Source organism: Peromyscus californicus, unplaced genomic scaffold, assembly GCF_007827085.1.
Source record: "Peromyscus californicus insignis strain IS unplaced genomic scaffold, ASM782708v3 Scaffold_19__1_contigs__length_69161282, whole genome shotgun sequence".
NCBI classification, from domain to species: domain Eukaryota; kingdom Metazoa; phylum Chordata; class Mammalia; order Rodentia; family Cricetidae; genus Peromyscus; species Peromyscus californicus.
In genome coordinates, this window is record NW_026294491.1 from 52,354,412 (window position 1) to 52,369,915 (window position 15,504).

Genomic DNA, 15,504 nt, shown 5'->3' on the forward strand with positions numbered 1-15,504 from the left:
ATCTCCATTACACATGGTACCTTTTTAGAACACCAGATGTTAAGCAACTAGGCACGGGAAAACAAATGTTACTATCTCTTGTTAGCTGCCAAACACATATCCACTAAACACATTTGCTGTTGGCATGCTGCAGCTGGGGACAGTGGACACTGCGGTAAGTGGAAAAGACAAGGCCTTCACTTGGTCTCAGACAGTCCTTATCCATAAGCACGCTGCCTTCATCCCCCACAAAGGCTGCAGCATGACTCACAAGAGCTGTGCTAAGCGACTCACCCTCAGATCCATTGCCCCATTATTTCTTCAGCCCCTGAAGAGCAATGGGCCCCTCACATTGATAATAATGTGCTGCTTTCTAATCAACAGCACAGCACTTTATAAATGAAACAAGAAAACACAATTGGGGCGTGCAACACTCTCCACAGTTCATTTGATGACTGTGAAACCCCCTTAGCTCTGTTACTCTTGTCTTCACACGGGCCAAAGAACTCCCCAGCCCATGTCTCTATGATTCCTACCTGCTTCTCCTAGCACATCACACAAGACATATGTCTTAACCACGAAAGGGTGAAGATGCATTTGGAATTTTGTTGTTAATACATCCTCGATCAGCCCACGGCTGCTCGATCCTACCTAGCATCAGAGAACAGAATGTTTAAACGAATGTGATTTTGCCAGTAGCTGCCACAGCAAATCAATAGCTTGTTCATAGCAAGAAATTGTGCTAGTGAGCATTGCATCTCATTCTGTCAATCATCCCATTCATTACATGTTGAGGCTGTTCCACCCTGTGTGGTCTCTTTTCCCAAGAATGAAGAATGTAATGTCAAGTGTTGTGTGTTTAATATACGTGTGCAGTGCTGTCAATTGCTTTGAGACTGCATGAATTTATGGACATCATAATCTTGCCTGGGATAGACAATGCATGCTGAATGTAGGTACATATGTAATCATCATCCCTGTTTACCTGTAGAGATGCTTAGGAATTACAAAGAAAGATCTCCCAAGCAAACAAACAAACAAAAAAGAACTTAAAAAAAAAAAAAAGAATTCAACAGTGGAGGGAAAGCTACAAATAACCCAACAGTTTTGAAAGTAAATTCCACACCCATTCTTGATTATCTTCAGTGAAACTGGGTACAAACTGCTGTACCTGGTCTCTTTTCTTCCTACATAAAAGCAAGAGGCATGCATATACCCCTAAGAGTGAGACCGATCTCAAATGAATACAAACACCATGACCAAATAAAACTAATTTTTTTTCAAAAAGGAAAATATCTATTTCTATGCTCCTACTTGCTGGACACACTCTTGCCATTAATGTATATGACATTATATAGTTCCATCAAATCATTTGACCATGTGGAATGGAAGGGAGTTTTTGAGATGGAATAATCATGGCTCTGTTCTTCACAGTCAGAAGCTGAGTTTTAAGGAGCGAGTGCGCATGGCTAGCCCAAGAGGCCAAAGCATTAAGAGCAGGCAAGCATCAGTAGGTGACAGGAGGTCCCCGAGCACGGACATCACTGCTGAGGGCAGCCCCACCAAAGTGCAGAAGAGCTGGAGCTTCAATGACCGAACCCGCTTCAGGCCCTCACTACGCCTCAAGAGTTCCCAGCCAAAGCCGGTGATAGACGGTAAGCTTGGTTTTCATGACTATTTTTAGCTTGATAGGCTACTGTGCAGCTGTGAAATGACTCCTTCTCTGTGGTGCTATTGAAGGTATGAGAAATTGTTTATTTTTATTGGAAATATATTCATTGCTGTGGGTAAATATACAGAAGATAAGTTAGTTTTGAGAAGCAACTTTGATAGCTAAATCTACATCTCAGAGAAGGCAAGGGGACTAGAAATATAAAGTGAGGTTAGAGTTTAGCATGTGCAAGGTCCTGGGTTTCATGCCTGTACCTCATTTTAAACCATGCCTGGTATCCCACTTTAAAAGAGAAAGGGAGAGGGAGAAGAAAGGAAGGAAGGAAGGAAGGAAGGAAGGAAGGAAGGAAGGAGGAACCATTTTGTTAATTCTTCCCTCTTATCTAGACTGTATTTATTTCAAGATTACTGTGACCTCCTTGCTAGTGTGTGTTATGTCTGGCCAGCAAAGACAAAGTAAAAGGATGAGCAGGCACTTTGTGAGTATCCTGAAATGGGAACAATAGCAGCTCCCTTCTGGACACAAGGAAAATGTTCTTCTCCCTTCTCCCACAGTCCATCTACCACAAACCCAGAGACTGCTGCTCACTGTGCAGAGCTCTGCAGTCTTCTAATGATAAATGAAATCCTCTCCCAAGAGGCGTGAACCTATTTTATCTTCTCACGTGGCAGAAGGTTTCTTGCCAACGTTTTACTGAATGACACATAATTTTCATGTTTACGAAATATTTTTTTCATTCAGAAATTAACTCAGTTTTCCTTTTAAGTGTGCCCCCTTGGGATCCCTTATACTGGGCAAAGAACCAGAGTCAAATAGCGACTTCCATTAATGCATACAAACTGCAAAGGTCACCAGGCCTACTCTCTCGTTCCCTAGCATAACCTGTGTTTTCCCAGGCTCTCAAAGCTCGGGGGACAAGATGAACAGCCTGGGGTCATAGCTGCAGTGTGATCACAGATTCCTGCAGTCAACCCCTGCAACCTCTGCCTGACAGCCCCTCCCAGCTTCCTCAGAGGTCCTCAGAGACCGCTCTTGCCCTCTCAAGTGAGCAAGGCTAGTCCTTCCTTCGCACTTCTTCACTCTCCACACCCCTACTAGTGTCATGTTCTCCAAACAGTCTCCTGGATGCTGACCTGATATGGCCCTACCTGGCAGAGATAATGGCTCCCATCTCAGCGGCAAGGACATGCCGATCCTGCCATGCCTGCTTTCACCTGTTGCTCTGCTAAGCCGGGAAATGCCTCATCCTCTGGTGCTGTGGGCTCCTCATCAAGCCACTTGCAGCACCGTGAGTCACTGCTAGTTCAGCTTCCAGTGTCCTCTACTCTCCTTACTTTGCTCTCCAGGAGGAAATTCGCAGATAGCCTTTGGGCAACTAAGTCTATAGTTACTGGTAACAGGCTTTCTGCTGGACTTGAAAAAGACAATAATAAAAATGGATACGCCCTTCCTGTAAGGTGGTTTGGCAAATAGATATCAAAGCCCATAGCATATGCCAAACACTAGACACATCCACCTACCAGCACCGTCTCTAGAATATAACTGCTGCGCGACCCAGTATCAGATGTCGGGAATGAGTCTTACTGATGGGAAAGGGTGACACCATTGGCCAGATGTCATGACGCATGCCTAGAATGCATGTCTGTGACTTAGGAAGCTGAGGCAGGAGATCATGAGACCAAGGACAGTCTGACCTACAGACCTGCACAGCAAAACCTATCAGAGTGTTTGCAGACATGTGCATTTACGTGTATGTTATGTACTATGTACACAGATTTGTGTTTCCACGGAAAAGTCTGAAAAACAAATGAGATCACAAGTATGTTGTTTCTACATTTTCTTCACCTGTATTTCTCAGGACTTTTTACAATGAACATGTGACACTTTTGTAGTAAGAAATTCAAGGAGGACTTTTTGGTACCCTAACAAAATTTATCTCCTCCACATACTGTCTCTCCCTTCCTCCTACTCTAACAGTCCTTGAACTATTGGGTACCAAACTTCTCACTTCAAGATGATCCTTACTGAGGAGCACCTGGTCTCCGCTGTGGACCAGCCTTCACTCTGTGCAGACAAAGAACCTCCAGGGATGTTCAACAGCTGCTAATACAGCTTGTATGAGTTCCTTGGGTTGCCATGACAAAGTATCACCCGCTGGGTACTTTAAACAACAGAAATTCATTGTCTCACAATCTGGGGCTACAAGTCTCAGCCTAAGGTGTTGGCAAAGGTGGTTCCTATGAAGGGCATCTTCTTTCATGGTCCTTCTATCTAAACATAGTCTTTTTCTCTTTACCTGTCTGTGTCCAAATTTCTTCTTTGTATGGAACATGAATCATAATGGATCAGGACCCACCTTAATAACTTCATTTTAACTTGATCAATCACTTCTTTAAATACCCAGTCTCCGAATACAGTAGCATTGAGGGCACTGGGTGTAAGGATTTCAACACATGAGTTGGGAAAGGCAGACACAGTTCAGCACCTTGGCAGATCCACTGCTTATGTAACAAGTTCCCTGGCAGGCTCGGGGTGTCCATGTCTTCCACCTTGACCCTGGGATCATACTGTACTAAATATATAATTAGTACACATTGCAATAGACCCTTATTCTGATAATGTGAGATTCAAAACCTTGCTTCATCTCCTTGCCGTGAGGTCATTACGGTTGACTGAGCACATTTAATTATAAAATTCGTAGAAACTGGATTTTAAACATGGAAAATTAATTCTAGTTGTACTGTTTGGCCAGAAGAAAAGAGGGTTTCAAAGACTTACTGGAACTGGCACTACCTACCCTAGCATTTTCTGTATCTCCAAACGTATCTCAGAAGTCAGATACAAAAAAAGAAAAGGGGGAAAAGGTCTTATTCTTCACAGATTGGAAAGGTTTCATGTCATACACTTTCTAGATCATTTCATACAAGTGCAATTCTGTTTGCTTAGAAAAGAATTACTTTCCCCGGCCTGAGCCCCATCTCAATTGATTCTGAAGTCCCCAAGTGAAGGCAGAGCTGATTGCTGTCCCATTGAAGTAGCTTTGAGGGCTCCTCACTGGCAGGAGATGGGAGCTCCTGACTCCTCATTTAATCCAATAGCCAAGAGTCTTTACTTATGATTTAGCTGGAAATTGGGTCTTAGAAATTTTGAAGTACATTTTTCATAGAAAAAAAATAAAGTAGCTATCAAGTAAATGTGGCCTTCAATTACATATAATATATATATATAATATATTATATATATATTCTTCAGTGTCTCTCCAGGTTATGAGTATATCTAAAATCCACTTACTGCTCATAGAAAATAATACCTAACAATATTACAGCTGACTCCCAATTATCCCAGGTCCTGTTCATTTGTTCACTTCTGGAGCTCTTTTCCGGGGCTCCCATTAGCATTCTCAAAGAGTGTGCATGGATAGAAGGGAAAATAATGGAAATCCTGATGTGCCCGTGAGTTAATAACTAAAAGTTACATTTAAAAAATCATCTTTTTCTGAATGACAGTTATAAATGGAAAACAAAAGAAATTTATGATTAATCCTTGAAGTGTTAACAGCTCCTTATGAATCTGGTATATGTATCGACTCATACACAAGCTTATTAAATATCCACTTGTTTTCCTTGTCATGGCTTTAATAAGATTAACTTATTATACTTAAGAAAGTCACAAGTGTCTCCTAGTATCTCAAACTCATGATTATCAAAGAAATGGCAAGTAGCTGACAGATATTGGATCTAGAAATATACAAATGGCAGAAGAAAGAAAATTAACTCTAAGGACAATGGCATGTAGTCTCATAGCAGGTATATTTTAATCAAGGTGACCTGAATGCTATCTTCTAATCTGCTAAATCCTAAAATACCTGGCAGAAATGCCACACTAGGAATTTAGTTGCATTTGTGTCTCTGAATAATTTTAGAATTCAGGTAGCACAGAAATTATATTTGTATCCTGAGAGCATAGGATTATAATGACAGAAGTAACTTCTGTTGACTCCTCATACATTGTTCTAAATGCTTTATCTCTATAAATGGAGATTGCATTCCTAAGTTATGAAGTAATTAACATTATTATTGCCATTTCTTAGATGGGGAAACTGAGACTTAAAAACAAGTAATTAGCCTGAGACTTAACGAGCATAAGAAAGGGCACTGTAGCACGCACCCAGGCGATGGAATTTAATGGTTTTTCTGTACAGGCATAGCCACGGTGGACTCCAGGTAGATATACTAACTTCTCCTTCCTCATTTTGTCCTTATTTCCTTTCTCCATTCTTAGCCAGCCCTTGCTTTCATTCTTCCGTTTTCATTCAGTCCAGATGACCCATGCCAACAAGTCATGTCGCCTTGTCACTCTTCTGTCCCCTCTTTCTCAAAGTCCCAGCTGCCACAAACATGAGCCAGCACACTTGATTTAACATGGTCAGCATTGCTTCTGCTCAAGGGGAAAAATACTATCCTGCTAGGCAATACGCAAGGATACTGCTGACTGCTAGGGAAGATACTTCCAATCTCACCGGATGTTTGTGAAGGATTGACGCCATCTAGGAGCAGGGGAGAAGAAAGGTCCCCTTTAGCAGAGTCTAAGTAAACTAAAAATGATGAATACCTTCCAAAGGTTAGGTTCCCTTAAGTCCTGTCCCTTTGTCCCTGCAACTATTGATATCTTTCCTCTCTTCTATTCATGTTCCTCTCTCTCCTCAGTTAATGTACCATTAGGGATATGTTTGGTTGTGGGCACAAATCAAGCATGTCAGAATATCTTAAATAATAATGTGATTTATGTTATAATACCATTATAAAGGAGTTCATAATAAGAAAGTTCAGGAGCTCTAGCTTCACTTCTCTACAATTTTTGTTACCTTTCTTTTAAAAAACATTTCTTTTGTGTAAATGTTCTGTTCAAAGTGATAAATAACATAAGAAATATCCATTGACTGGTATGGTGGCAGTTTTCTGTGATCCAAGCAGAGCAATCGGGTTTTCCAGGCTAGCCTCAGCTATACAGTGTGCTAGAGTCCAGACTGAATTACATGAGGCACTGAGAACCTACCTCAAAAGAGGGAGGAAAACAGGGAGGGGGCACTGAAGAAAAGGCCCATTGGTTAAGAGCACTTGCTGCTAGTGCAGAAGACCTTGGTTCTGTTCCCAGTATCCCCATGGTGGATCACAATCACCACTAACTCCAGTTCCATGGGATCCATTATCTTCTAGCTTCATGAGCAATGTATGCACACAATCCATATACATACACCTATATACACACACACATACACACTAGCTAGGTAGGTAGGTAGGTAGGTAGGTAGGTAGGTAGGTAGATGATAGAAAGATAGATAGATAGATAGTTAGACAGATAGATTGATAGAGTCTTTTGAGACAGTTTCATTGCATAGCTCTAGCTTGCCTGGAACTCACTATGTATACCAGGCTTGCCTTGAACTCACAGAGATCCACCTGCCTCTGCCTCCATCATGCTGGGATTAAAGGCCTTGCTGCAACACCCAGCTAAATAAATAATGCTTTAAAGGAAAGAAAGAAATTTTCATTCAAGTATAGCATGTAATTCATATAACTTATCTATACATTCCCTGTCCACCTTCAACTGCCACTAATCTCTTTCATTTTTTTTTTCCCAAATAGTTCTCCTTCTGGTTTCATGTATCTATAGCATTATGTCTAGATTGTACATTTGGGAGAAAACATGTGTTCTGTACAAATGGTCTACAATAGGTGTGCTTGCAGTTAATGCGTGAGTTTATTAAGTAGTAAACAAAAGAAAAAAACAACAAGTAGCAGATAGATAAGAGCAGCAAATAGATCGCAAAATATTATCAGATCAGTTTACAACACCCAGCAGAGATGGCTCTGGTAGCCTGAGAGAACAACCCAAAGTAACTTAATTAAATCAGGGGCTTACAAATATCCACCGGAATGCAAAGGGGGAAGTTGAGGGAGTCAGGTAGGCTCCCTGCTGAGCTTGCTCTTCACAGATGACCTTTGGTTTCTATTTTCTACCATGAAAGTTTTATCCCGTGGGATGAACAGTAGTAACCTTTGCTGGAAGTACTTCGCCTTCTAGCTGTTCGCAAGGATGTAATGTTTTTAATGCCCTTATGCATGCTTGCTAATGGCTGTGCTTAGCATGGGGTAGTGGGGTGCAGCCTGACATGACCTTTTTATTCTTTTTCTGCTAATCTGGAATTCAGTTGTTGTTGTTGCTGTTGAAAGTCCCTGAGATACATATTAGGTTATCTGTGTAAGAGCTCTGATTTTTTAGTGTGTTTGTGGCTATAATTTTTCCCTCTCAGGATCCCTTTTATTGTATCTTACGGGTTCTGAAACATTGTGTTTTCATTTTCATTTGATTCCAGGATTTTAAAGTTTTTCCCTCCTGATTTCTTTGATGGCCCACTAAACATCAATGAATTGCTCAATCTCTTTAAGTTCTTCTATTTTCTGCTGTTTCACTTGCAGTTAATTTCTAAATTTCCTCTTGTGATTAGATAGAATATACAAGTTTTTGTTTTTCAGTTTTATTGTTTGTAACACTTGCTTTATGTCCTTAAATACAAGAAAACTGGAAAAAATAAAAGTAGTGTATGGCCTGTTTTGGTGAAGGTTCTAGAAGCTGCTAAGAAGAACATGTATTCTGCAGCTTTTGGACAGATTGTTCTGTAGATGTAAATGTTCCGTAGATACTTCTTGATATACAGGGTCATTTAACTGATGTTCTTTTGATGGTTTTTACTTACTTTTTTGATAATTCAATATATAAATACTGTAGTTACTTGATTTTCTTCTCTTCACTTTCAACTCCTCCCATATTCCTGTTTCCTCTCAAATTCATGACCTCTTCATCTTTATTATTGTTGTGTGTGTATGTGTGTATGTGTGTGCGTGTAAATGCAGTCTGATGAGTCCATCTAGTGTTGCCCATATGTATATGTTTTTAGTGCTGACTTCTTGGGATTGGATAACCTATTAAGGGGCTCTTTCATGGAGAAGATTCATTATCTCTCTTTGTTGATATTTTAAATCTGATTACCTATTAGTCAGAGTATAGTATCAGTGTTGTCCATCACTATTTTGTTTAAGTTTATGCCCAATAGTATTTGCTTCATAAAATTGGTTGTCTAGATGTCCAGGGCATGTATGATTTGAATTATTATATCATCTTGATAGTTTGTTCCCTTCTGTGGTGTTGCCTCAGTTATCATGAATTGCTAAAGTTTGTGTTTATCGTGGAAAGGTATTTTTCCTTCAACAATGGCTTTTTTGAATACAACAGTCGTAGTTAGTAGTCGTTTCCTTTCAGTGCTTGATACCACATTCTATGCCCTCCTGGATTTTAGAACTTGTGTTGAGACATCTGCTGTTAATGTGATGGGTTTATATCATTTTTGACTAGACACTTCTCTTACAGCTTTTGATAGTCTTTACTCTGTGTACTTGGTGTTTTAAATATAATGTAATATAAAATATAAATATATAATATAAATACAATATGATGTGAGAAGTTTCTTTTCTTCTTTCATCTGTTTGATGTTCTAAATGCCTCCTAAGAGCTAGACAACCATCTCTTTCCCAATGCTCGAGAAAATTTCCTCAATATTGTTGAATATGTTTTATATGCCTTTCACTCACACTTGGTCCGTGCTTGGTAAGCTTTGACTTTTAATGGTGTCCAGGAACCTTGCACGTTCTATTCATATTTTGCTTCTTGCTTTAGTGTTGCATGAATTTCTAGTTTATCTACCTTATCTTCAGTCCATGGTGTTCTGTACTCTGCTTCATCTATTGACGAGGCTTTCTACTGAGTTGTTCAACTTGCTGAGATACTTGTTCCAAAAGTCTTTACTAATTTTTTCAGTGTTGCTATCTCTTTATTTAATCCCTCTTTCACATCCTGCATCATCTTTCTTCCTTTTTTGTTTATTTATATTATCTTTGAATTAATTTAAAAATTTATTCAAACCCCTTTTTATTAGGTGAAGCCTCATTGTAATCATACTTTTAATTCTTTGGGATTTTAGCTATTTCATTCTCAATGGAATCCATTACAGTAACACTGTTAATTTATTGAAGAAGTTGCATTGCCTTGATTTTTCATTTCTTGTTTTCCTGTTAGGACTAAGTCCCTGTTTGGATTTGTTTTGTTAATGTAATGTATTTTAACGGTCTATGAGGCTGACATCCAGGGCTGACTTCCAAAAGCAAGTCCCCAGAGGCTCGGTGAAAGCAGTCTATTTAAGCTGTTGCTGAATCAACAGTCAAGTGTCAGATGTCTGCCAGATCTCTTTTCTTTGGAAGCGTCCCTTCTTGTATAACAGGAGCCTCTGCTGGCCACACTTACTTTTGCAGCCTGTGGGCTCTATAGCTTCTTTCATACTCCAGTACTCTCCAGTTCATACATCCTGAGTAGTTGATGTTTTTTCCTATGAGGGCAAAGCAAACATCATCATTGAGACCTCTACAGGTAGATCTGTCTCCATGTTTTCAAAACCCACCCAGCATTGAACTCTTTGCTGGAGTGATGAGGAAGTGGAAGCCAAGTGTTTAGATGGAGCTTCAGAGTTCCTCAGCCCCAGTGACAAGCAAATTCATGGCAGATATGTGAGCCACAGATTAGGTTATTCATTGATCCAAGATTTCAGATTCCACAGCTTTCTTCAGTGGTAGTTACAGCTCCTTGTCACTGAGGGTGGGGCTACAACCTACTGTACACTTCAGTCTTAGTTTTGAATCCTTTCATCTAAACTTATTGCAATATCAGTGTCTAACCTTCCCCCTCTCTATGACTGCTGCAGATGGCTCTCTCCCACCGTGGGGCCATGTTGTGAGCTTTCATTTGATTATGTGTATTAATATGCTCACTTCTTCAGGGTAGAAGCAAAACGGCCAAAGGAGTTCCAAGCAGCTTGCAGGATTTTCAAAGACAGTAAAAAAAAGCCACTTTATGTCTGTATTTCTTCTAAAACAATAGTTTTCAACCTTCTCAATGCTGAGACCCTTAATACAGTTCCTGGTGTTGTGGTTATTTTCGTCAAAATTATGCTGTTAATTTTGATAAAATTATCTATGTTGCTCCTTTGTAACTGTAATTTTATTACTGTTGTGAATCATAATGCAAATATTTTTGGAGATAGAGGTTTGTCAAAGGAGCCACGACCCACAGGTTCTAAAATGTGCTATAACCTATCCATTCACATCTTATTTTGTAAAATTCTTCCTATTCTGGGGAATAGGACCATGATTGGCATCCATGAGTCAGTAGCTTGATTTGAGGCCAGACTTTGCTAAGGCATATGATCAAGTGTGAGGGGAGGTAACTAGATACATTTGAAGCTTAAGGCCTAAGGATTGGATATTAGAAAAGCAACATACAATAACTTCTGAGTTAGTCAAGAAAATAGTTTTACCTTCAGGTGAGGGAAATGATGTTGCATATTTCATCCTAAATATTCTGCCCATGTATATTTTGTTCATCTAAATGTCTAGTCTTCTTAATTAAGTTTTAGAAATGCCATACATATATACAATGTGTTATGATTACATTTACCTCCCATTACACAATCTAATCCCCTTTCCTCTCCCTCTGAACAATTTCTTATACCCAATTAGTTCCTTTGTTTCTTTCATGATTTTTTTTGAGCCACTGAGTATATTTAAGATTGCCTGCATAGCGAGCATTTGGTAATTTGGTTGAGATTGGGCCACTCCTTGGTGGCTAAAACTGAAGAAAATGGCAATCATTTACTGCCAATAATTCCTCAGGAAAGGATGGGGACTATTTGGTGATGCTTCTCTCCATGGTAGAATGTCAAAGTGCCTAGTCATGTGGAGAACCTATAAGGATATGTGTGGTGATATTGTATTTCCCGAAATATTGTGCACACTAATAAACTTATCTGGGAACAGGACAGCCACAATATTAAACATAGAGGATAGGCAGTGGTAGCACATGCCTTTAATCCTAGCATTCCAGAGGCAGAGATCTACCTGGATCTCTGTGTGTTCAAGGATATAGCCAAGCATGGTGACTCATGCCTTTAATCCCAGAAAGCCGGCCTTTAATCCCAGGGAGTGATGGCAGAAAGCAGAAAGATAAATAAGGCATGAGGACCAGAAACTAGAAGCTTTTGGCTGGTTAAGCTTTTAGGCTTTTGAGCAGCAGTTCAGCTGAGATTCATTTGGATGAGGACTCAGAGACTTCCAGTCTGAGGAAACAGGATCAGCTGAGGAATTGGCAAGGTGAGGTGGCTGTGGCTTGTTCTGCTTCTCTGATCTTCCAGCATTCACCCCAATAACTGGCCTTGGGTTTGATTTTATTAATAAGACCATTCAAGATTCATGCTACAGATATGCTTAGCTGCTCTGTGTTCATGACTGCAATGGCTATATCATATCCAGATGGAGGTATTTCACAGTGTTGCTCCCAATCACCTGCCTCTTAGATTCTCTCTAATCTCTCCTCTGCAACATTCCCTAGGTCTTGGAGAAGATGATATAGATGTCCCATTTATGTCTGAGCACTTCTCAGCCATGTATTCTCAGCACATTGACAAGCTATAAGTCTCTGCATTAACCTTCACCCACTGTAAGAGAGCAAGAGAACGAGTGAGAGAGAGAGAGAGAGAGAGAGAGAGAGAGAGAGAGAGAGAGAGAGAATCTCTGCCCAAGGTTAACAGCTCTTGTCTAAGGTTATAAACATAAATATTTAAAAGATTTTACATGTCATCAATTGAAACAACAGTAGGTTCCCACCTAGGTAGGACCTTTGACCTCCACAACCATAGATTTTTGACTTGGCTTATAATACCAGGCATGTGTTCTTTCCCATAGCATGGGCCTCAATTTTAATCAGAAAGCAATTAGTTATCACCACCACCCACTCTGCCACTGCTACCACCACCACCATCACACACACAAAAAAAAGTTATTGTACCAGTAAGCATGCCATGGCTGGCAAGTTGGCCTTATAGTACACATGACCCATATCTGGGTAAAACTGCTGACAAATGTTACCCCCAGCAGCCTACATAGCAACTTCCAGTACTGGGAATGCTAGCCAGCAGGGGGAGAGCTTCCAGACTGATTTCACTATCCTCTAACCAGAATGTATGGTGTTTTCAGTAGTAGGATCTTACCATCTCCTCTAACAAGAGTGGACAGTGTTTTCAGCAGTAGGATCCTACCATCTCCTCTAACAAGAGTGGACAGTGTTTTCAGCAGCAGGATCCTACCATCTAATTCGAAAGTTAAGAACAACCGATGACAGTAGACTGTACTGTTTTGAGAGGATCTGGGACATTTCCAGCCAACAACTCTTAAAGAGGTATCCTTAACTTGATATTGAGGTTTAAGTTTAAAAACTCGTGATTTCTGGAAGCAGCGTCTTCTATCCATGTAGCGTACTTCTGTCCAGCGTTCTTTTTTAATACTAGTTTTTTGGCCAGTAGGAGGTCTCCTTATGGCCCTTTCATACACTCTTTGTTCCAGTCACCCCGATGTCCCACTCCCACCTCTCCCCCCATTCTCCGGATCCGTCTTTATTTAAAGTTGTTCCCACCTATCATTCCTACCTTCTACTTTCACAGCCCTTGTCTTTTACTGTCTTCTCCTCTTCATGCTTCCCCCATCCCTTAACTCCTTTCTTGCTTCCTGAACTCCACAAACACTTCCTCCAGCTTAAATGCAGAAATCTAAACCTCTGAAGCTAGGACCCACATATGAGACTGAATACCGTGTTTGTGTTTCCAGGCCTGAATTACCTCATTCAGTGTCTTCCAATTCCATCCATTCCTTTGCAAACGTCACAATTTCACTCGTTTTATACCTGAATAAAATACACTGTGTGTATATACCACATTTCCACTATCCATTCAGAGCTGATGGACATCCAGGCTAGTTCCATTGCCTAACTATCATGACTAGAGCAGCAGTGAGCATGGGCATGCAGACATCTCTGTCAAGATAGAGTTTCCCTTGGTTTTGGTTTTGTTTTAATACAAAAGCCAGAGTTAGAAGAGGGCGTCCCTTCTGTTATCTTCTGTTAGAGGCTTTCTATGAGATCACAAACACAAACTGTCCTAACTCCTTGAATTTCAAAAGGACAAAGTGGGAAAAGGAAAGACTAGAAAAATGTAAAGTAGAGGCTAGGCATTAGTGAGTACTTACAATCTGTGTCCTGGAACGAGAGAGAAGCAGAAAGATTGCCGGTTAGAGGCCAGCATGAGATGCATAACAAGGCCCTATCTCAAGCACCAAAACCAAATTAAATAAACAGGAAGAATTTCAACTGTGTATCCCTCCTCACATATAGTCAGTTTGTGTTTGCTATCTCTACCCCTGCTGGAAAATGGACTCAGTCGCCTTCCTCTCCACCCATGAGCAACCCTCTGGCACCTCACTCCTCAAGCTACTTTCCTTAGTAATTCTTCCTTTTGATGTTGATGATTATGATTAGCTCGGTTGTGCCTAGAAGAACAGCAGAAGGGTCAGAGGTGCATCTCAGTTGTGAGCATTCACCTAGCATACACACACAGGGCTCTGCCATGGTACACCAGAACACAGCACTACAAATACCCAATGCAAAGTGCCAAAATCCTCGAATCCTTTTGAAAGGAGTTTACTCTCTTTCTCTCTTCTTTAACCGCTCTCTGGGTCCAAGACTCACCAATCAACTAAAAGCTTTGTCAGTATTTCAGTAAATCAGTATTTCAAATACTGATTTGAAATCCCGGAAAACACTGACGAAAGGAAGCATCTTTGACACAATGATTTTGACAATTTCTATATCCTGAATCTGTACTCACCTGTACACCTAGGGGGATATTTTCTTCCAAGCAGTAGAAATCACACAGTCTCAACATTTTACCTTTGACTACTTTGTGTCTGTGAACTTCAACCTCTATGCTTTTCACAGTAGTTTTCCAAAATCATCTTCTTTGCTCGTGTTTTTCTTAGACGCCCCCATTGACATTTTTTTTGGTGTTTCCACAAAACGCCAACTACTGCATGGCAGGTAACATTTTCTATGACTTTCCATAATAATGACTTAATTTCATGCTGACCTTGATTATACTATTCTACAGTAGTTGGTGTTGCTCGGCCCTATCTGAAATTAACTGATAATAGCTCTGCATTGTGATAACAGATAATTTTTTGATGTTGTGAAACATGTCTTAATAGGTAGCCCTGGCTGGCCTGGCACTCACTGTGTAGATCAGGCTGGCTTAGAACTCACAGAGATCTGTGATTAATGGCATGTGCCACCACACCCAGCTCTGCAATGATTATTTTTAAGAAAGTCTTCTAGTAGGGCTCCTACATAGCTAATTTGTATGCATGTCTAGCCTAGGATTCAGACTGAGGATTTTATACATGCCTGTAAACTCTGTTTGTAACAAAAGCTGGGGGTGTTGCATTAACAACAAAAACAAAAGGATTTAGTAAGAGTGACAGGACCTAAAGTCTGGAAATTTACATTCCACATATTTTTCTATTACATATTCTGCTTAACTGTTATTATCCTAACTATGAAGAAATCTACAGAGTATTCAAAATTCATCAGGATTCTGGGAGGCCTTTTCAGCCCTTCACTGTCATTAGTGAAAACTACTTCAAAGGTTGCTTCAATGTTGCTCCTTACGTGTCTTTCTTCTTCTACTTGCCTAGGTTTTTTTTTTTGTTGTTGTTGTTGTTGTTGTTTTTTAATTTATTTTGCAATACAATTCAGTTCTACATATCAGCCACGGATTCCCTTGTTCTCCCCCCTCCCGTCCCCCTCACCTTCCCCCCAACCCCCCCCCCATTCCTATCTCCTCCAGGGCAAAGCCTTCCCCACAG

The 15,504-nt window shown here is 40.3% G+C and overlaps 1 protein-coding gene across 2 annotated transcripts in view; it reads left to right on the forward strand.

Annotated features, from left to right (window-relative positions):
- Positions 1-15,504, forward strand: part of Kcnq5 (potassium voltage-gated channel subfamily Q member 5) — a 557,372-nt gene that overhangs the window by 488,626 nt on the left and 53,242 nt on the right. For both annotated transcript variants that reach the window (XM_052745346.1, XM_052745345.1), the window contains one exon: positions 1,414-1,634. In XM_052745346.1, the coding sequence (XP_052601306.1) occupies positions 1,414-1,634 (221 nt within the window). The remainder of the gene's footprint in view (positions 1-1,413; positions 1,635-15,504) is intronic.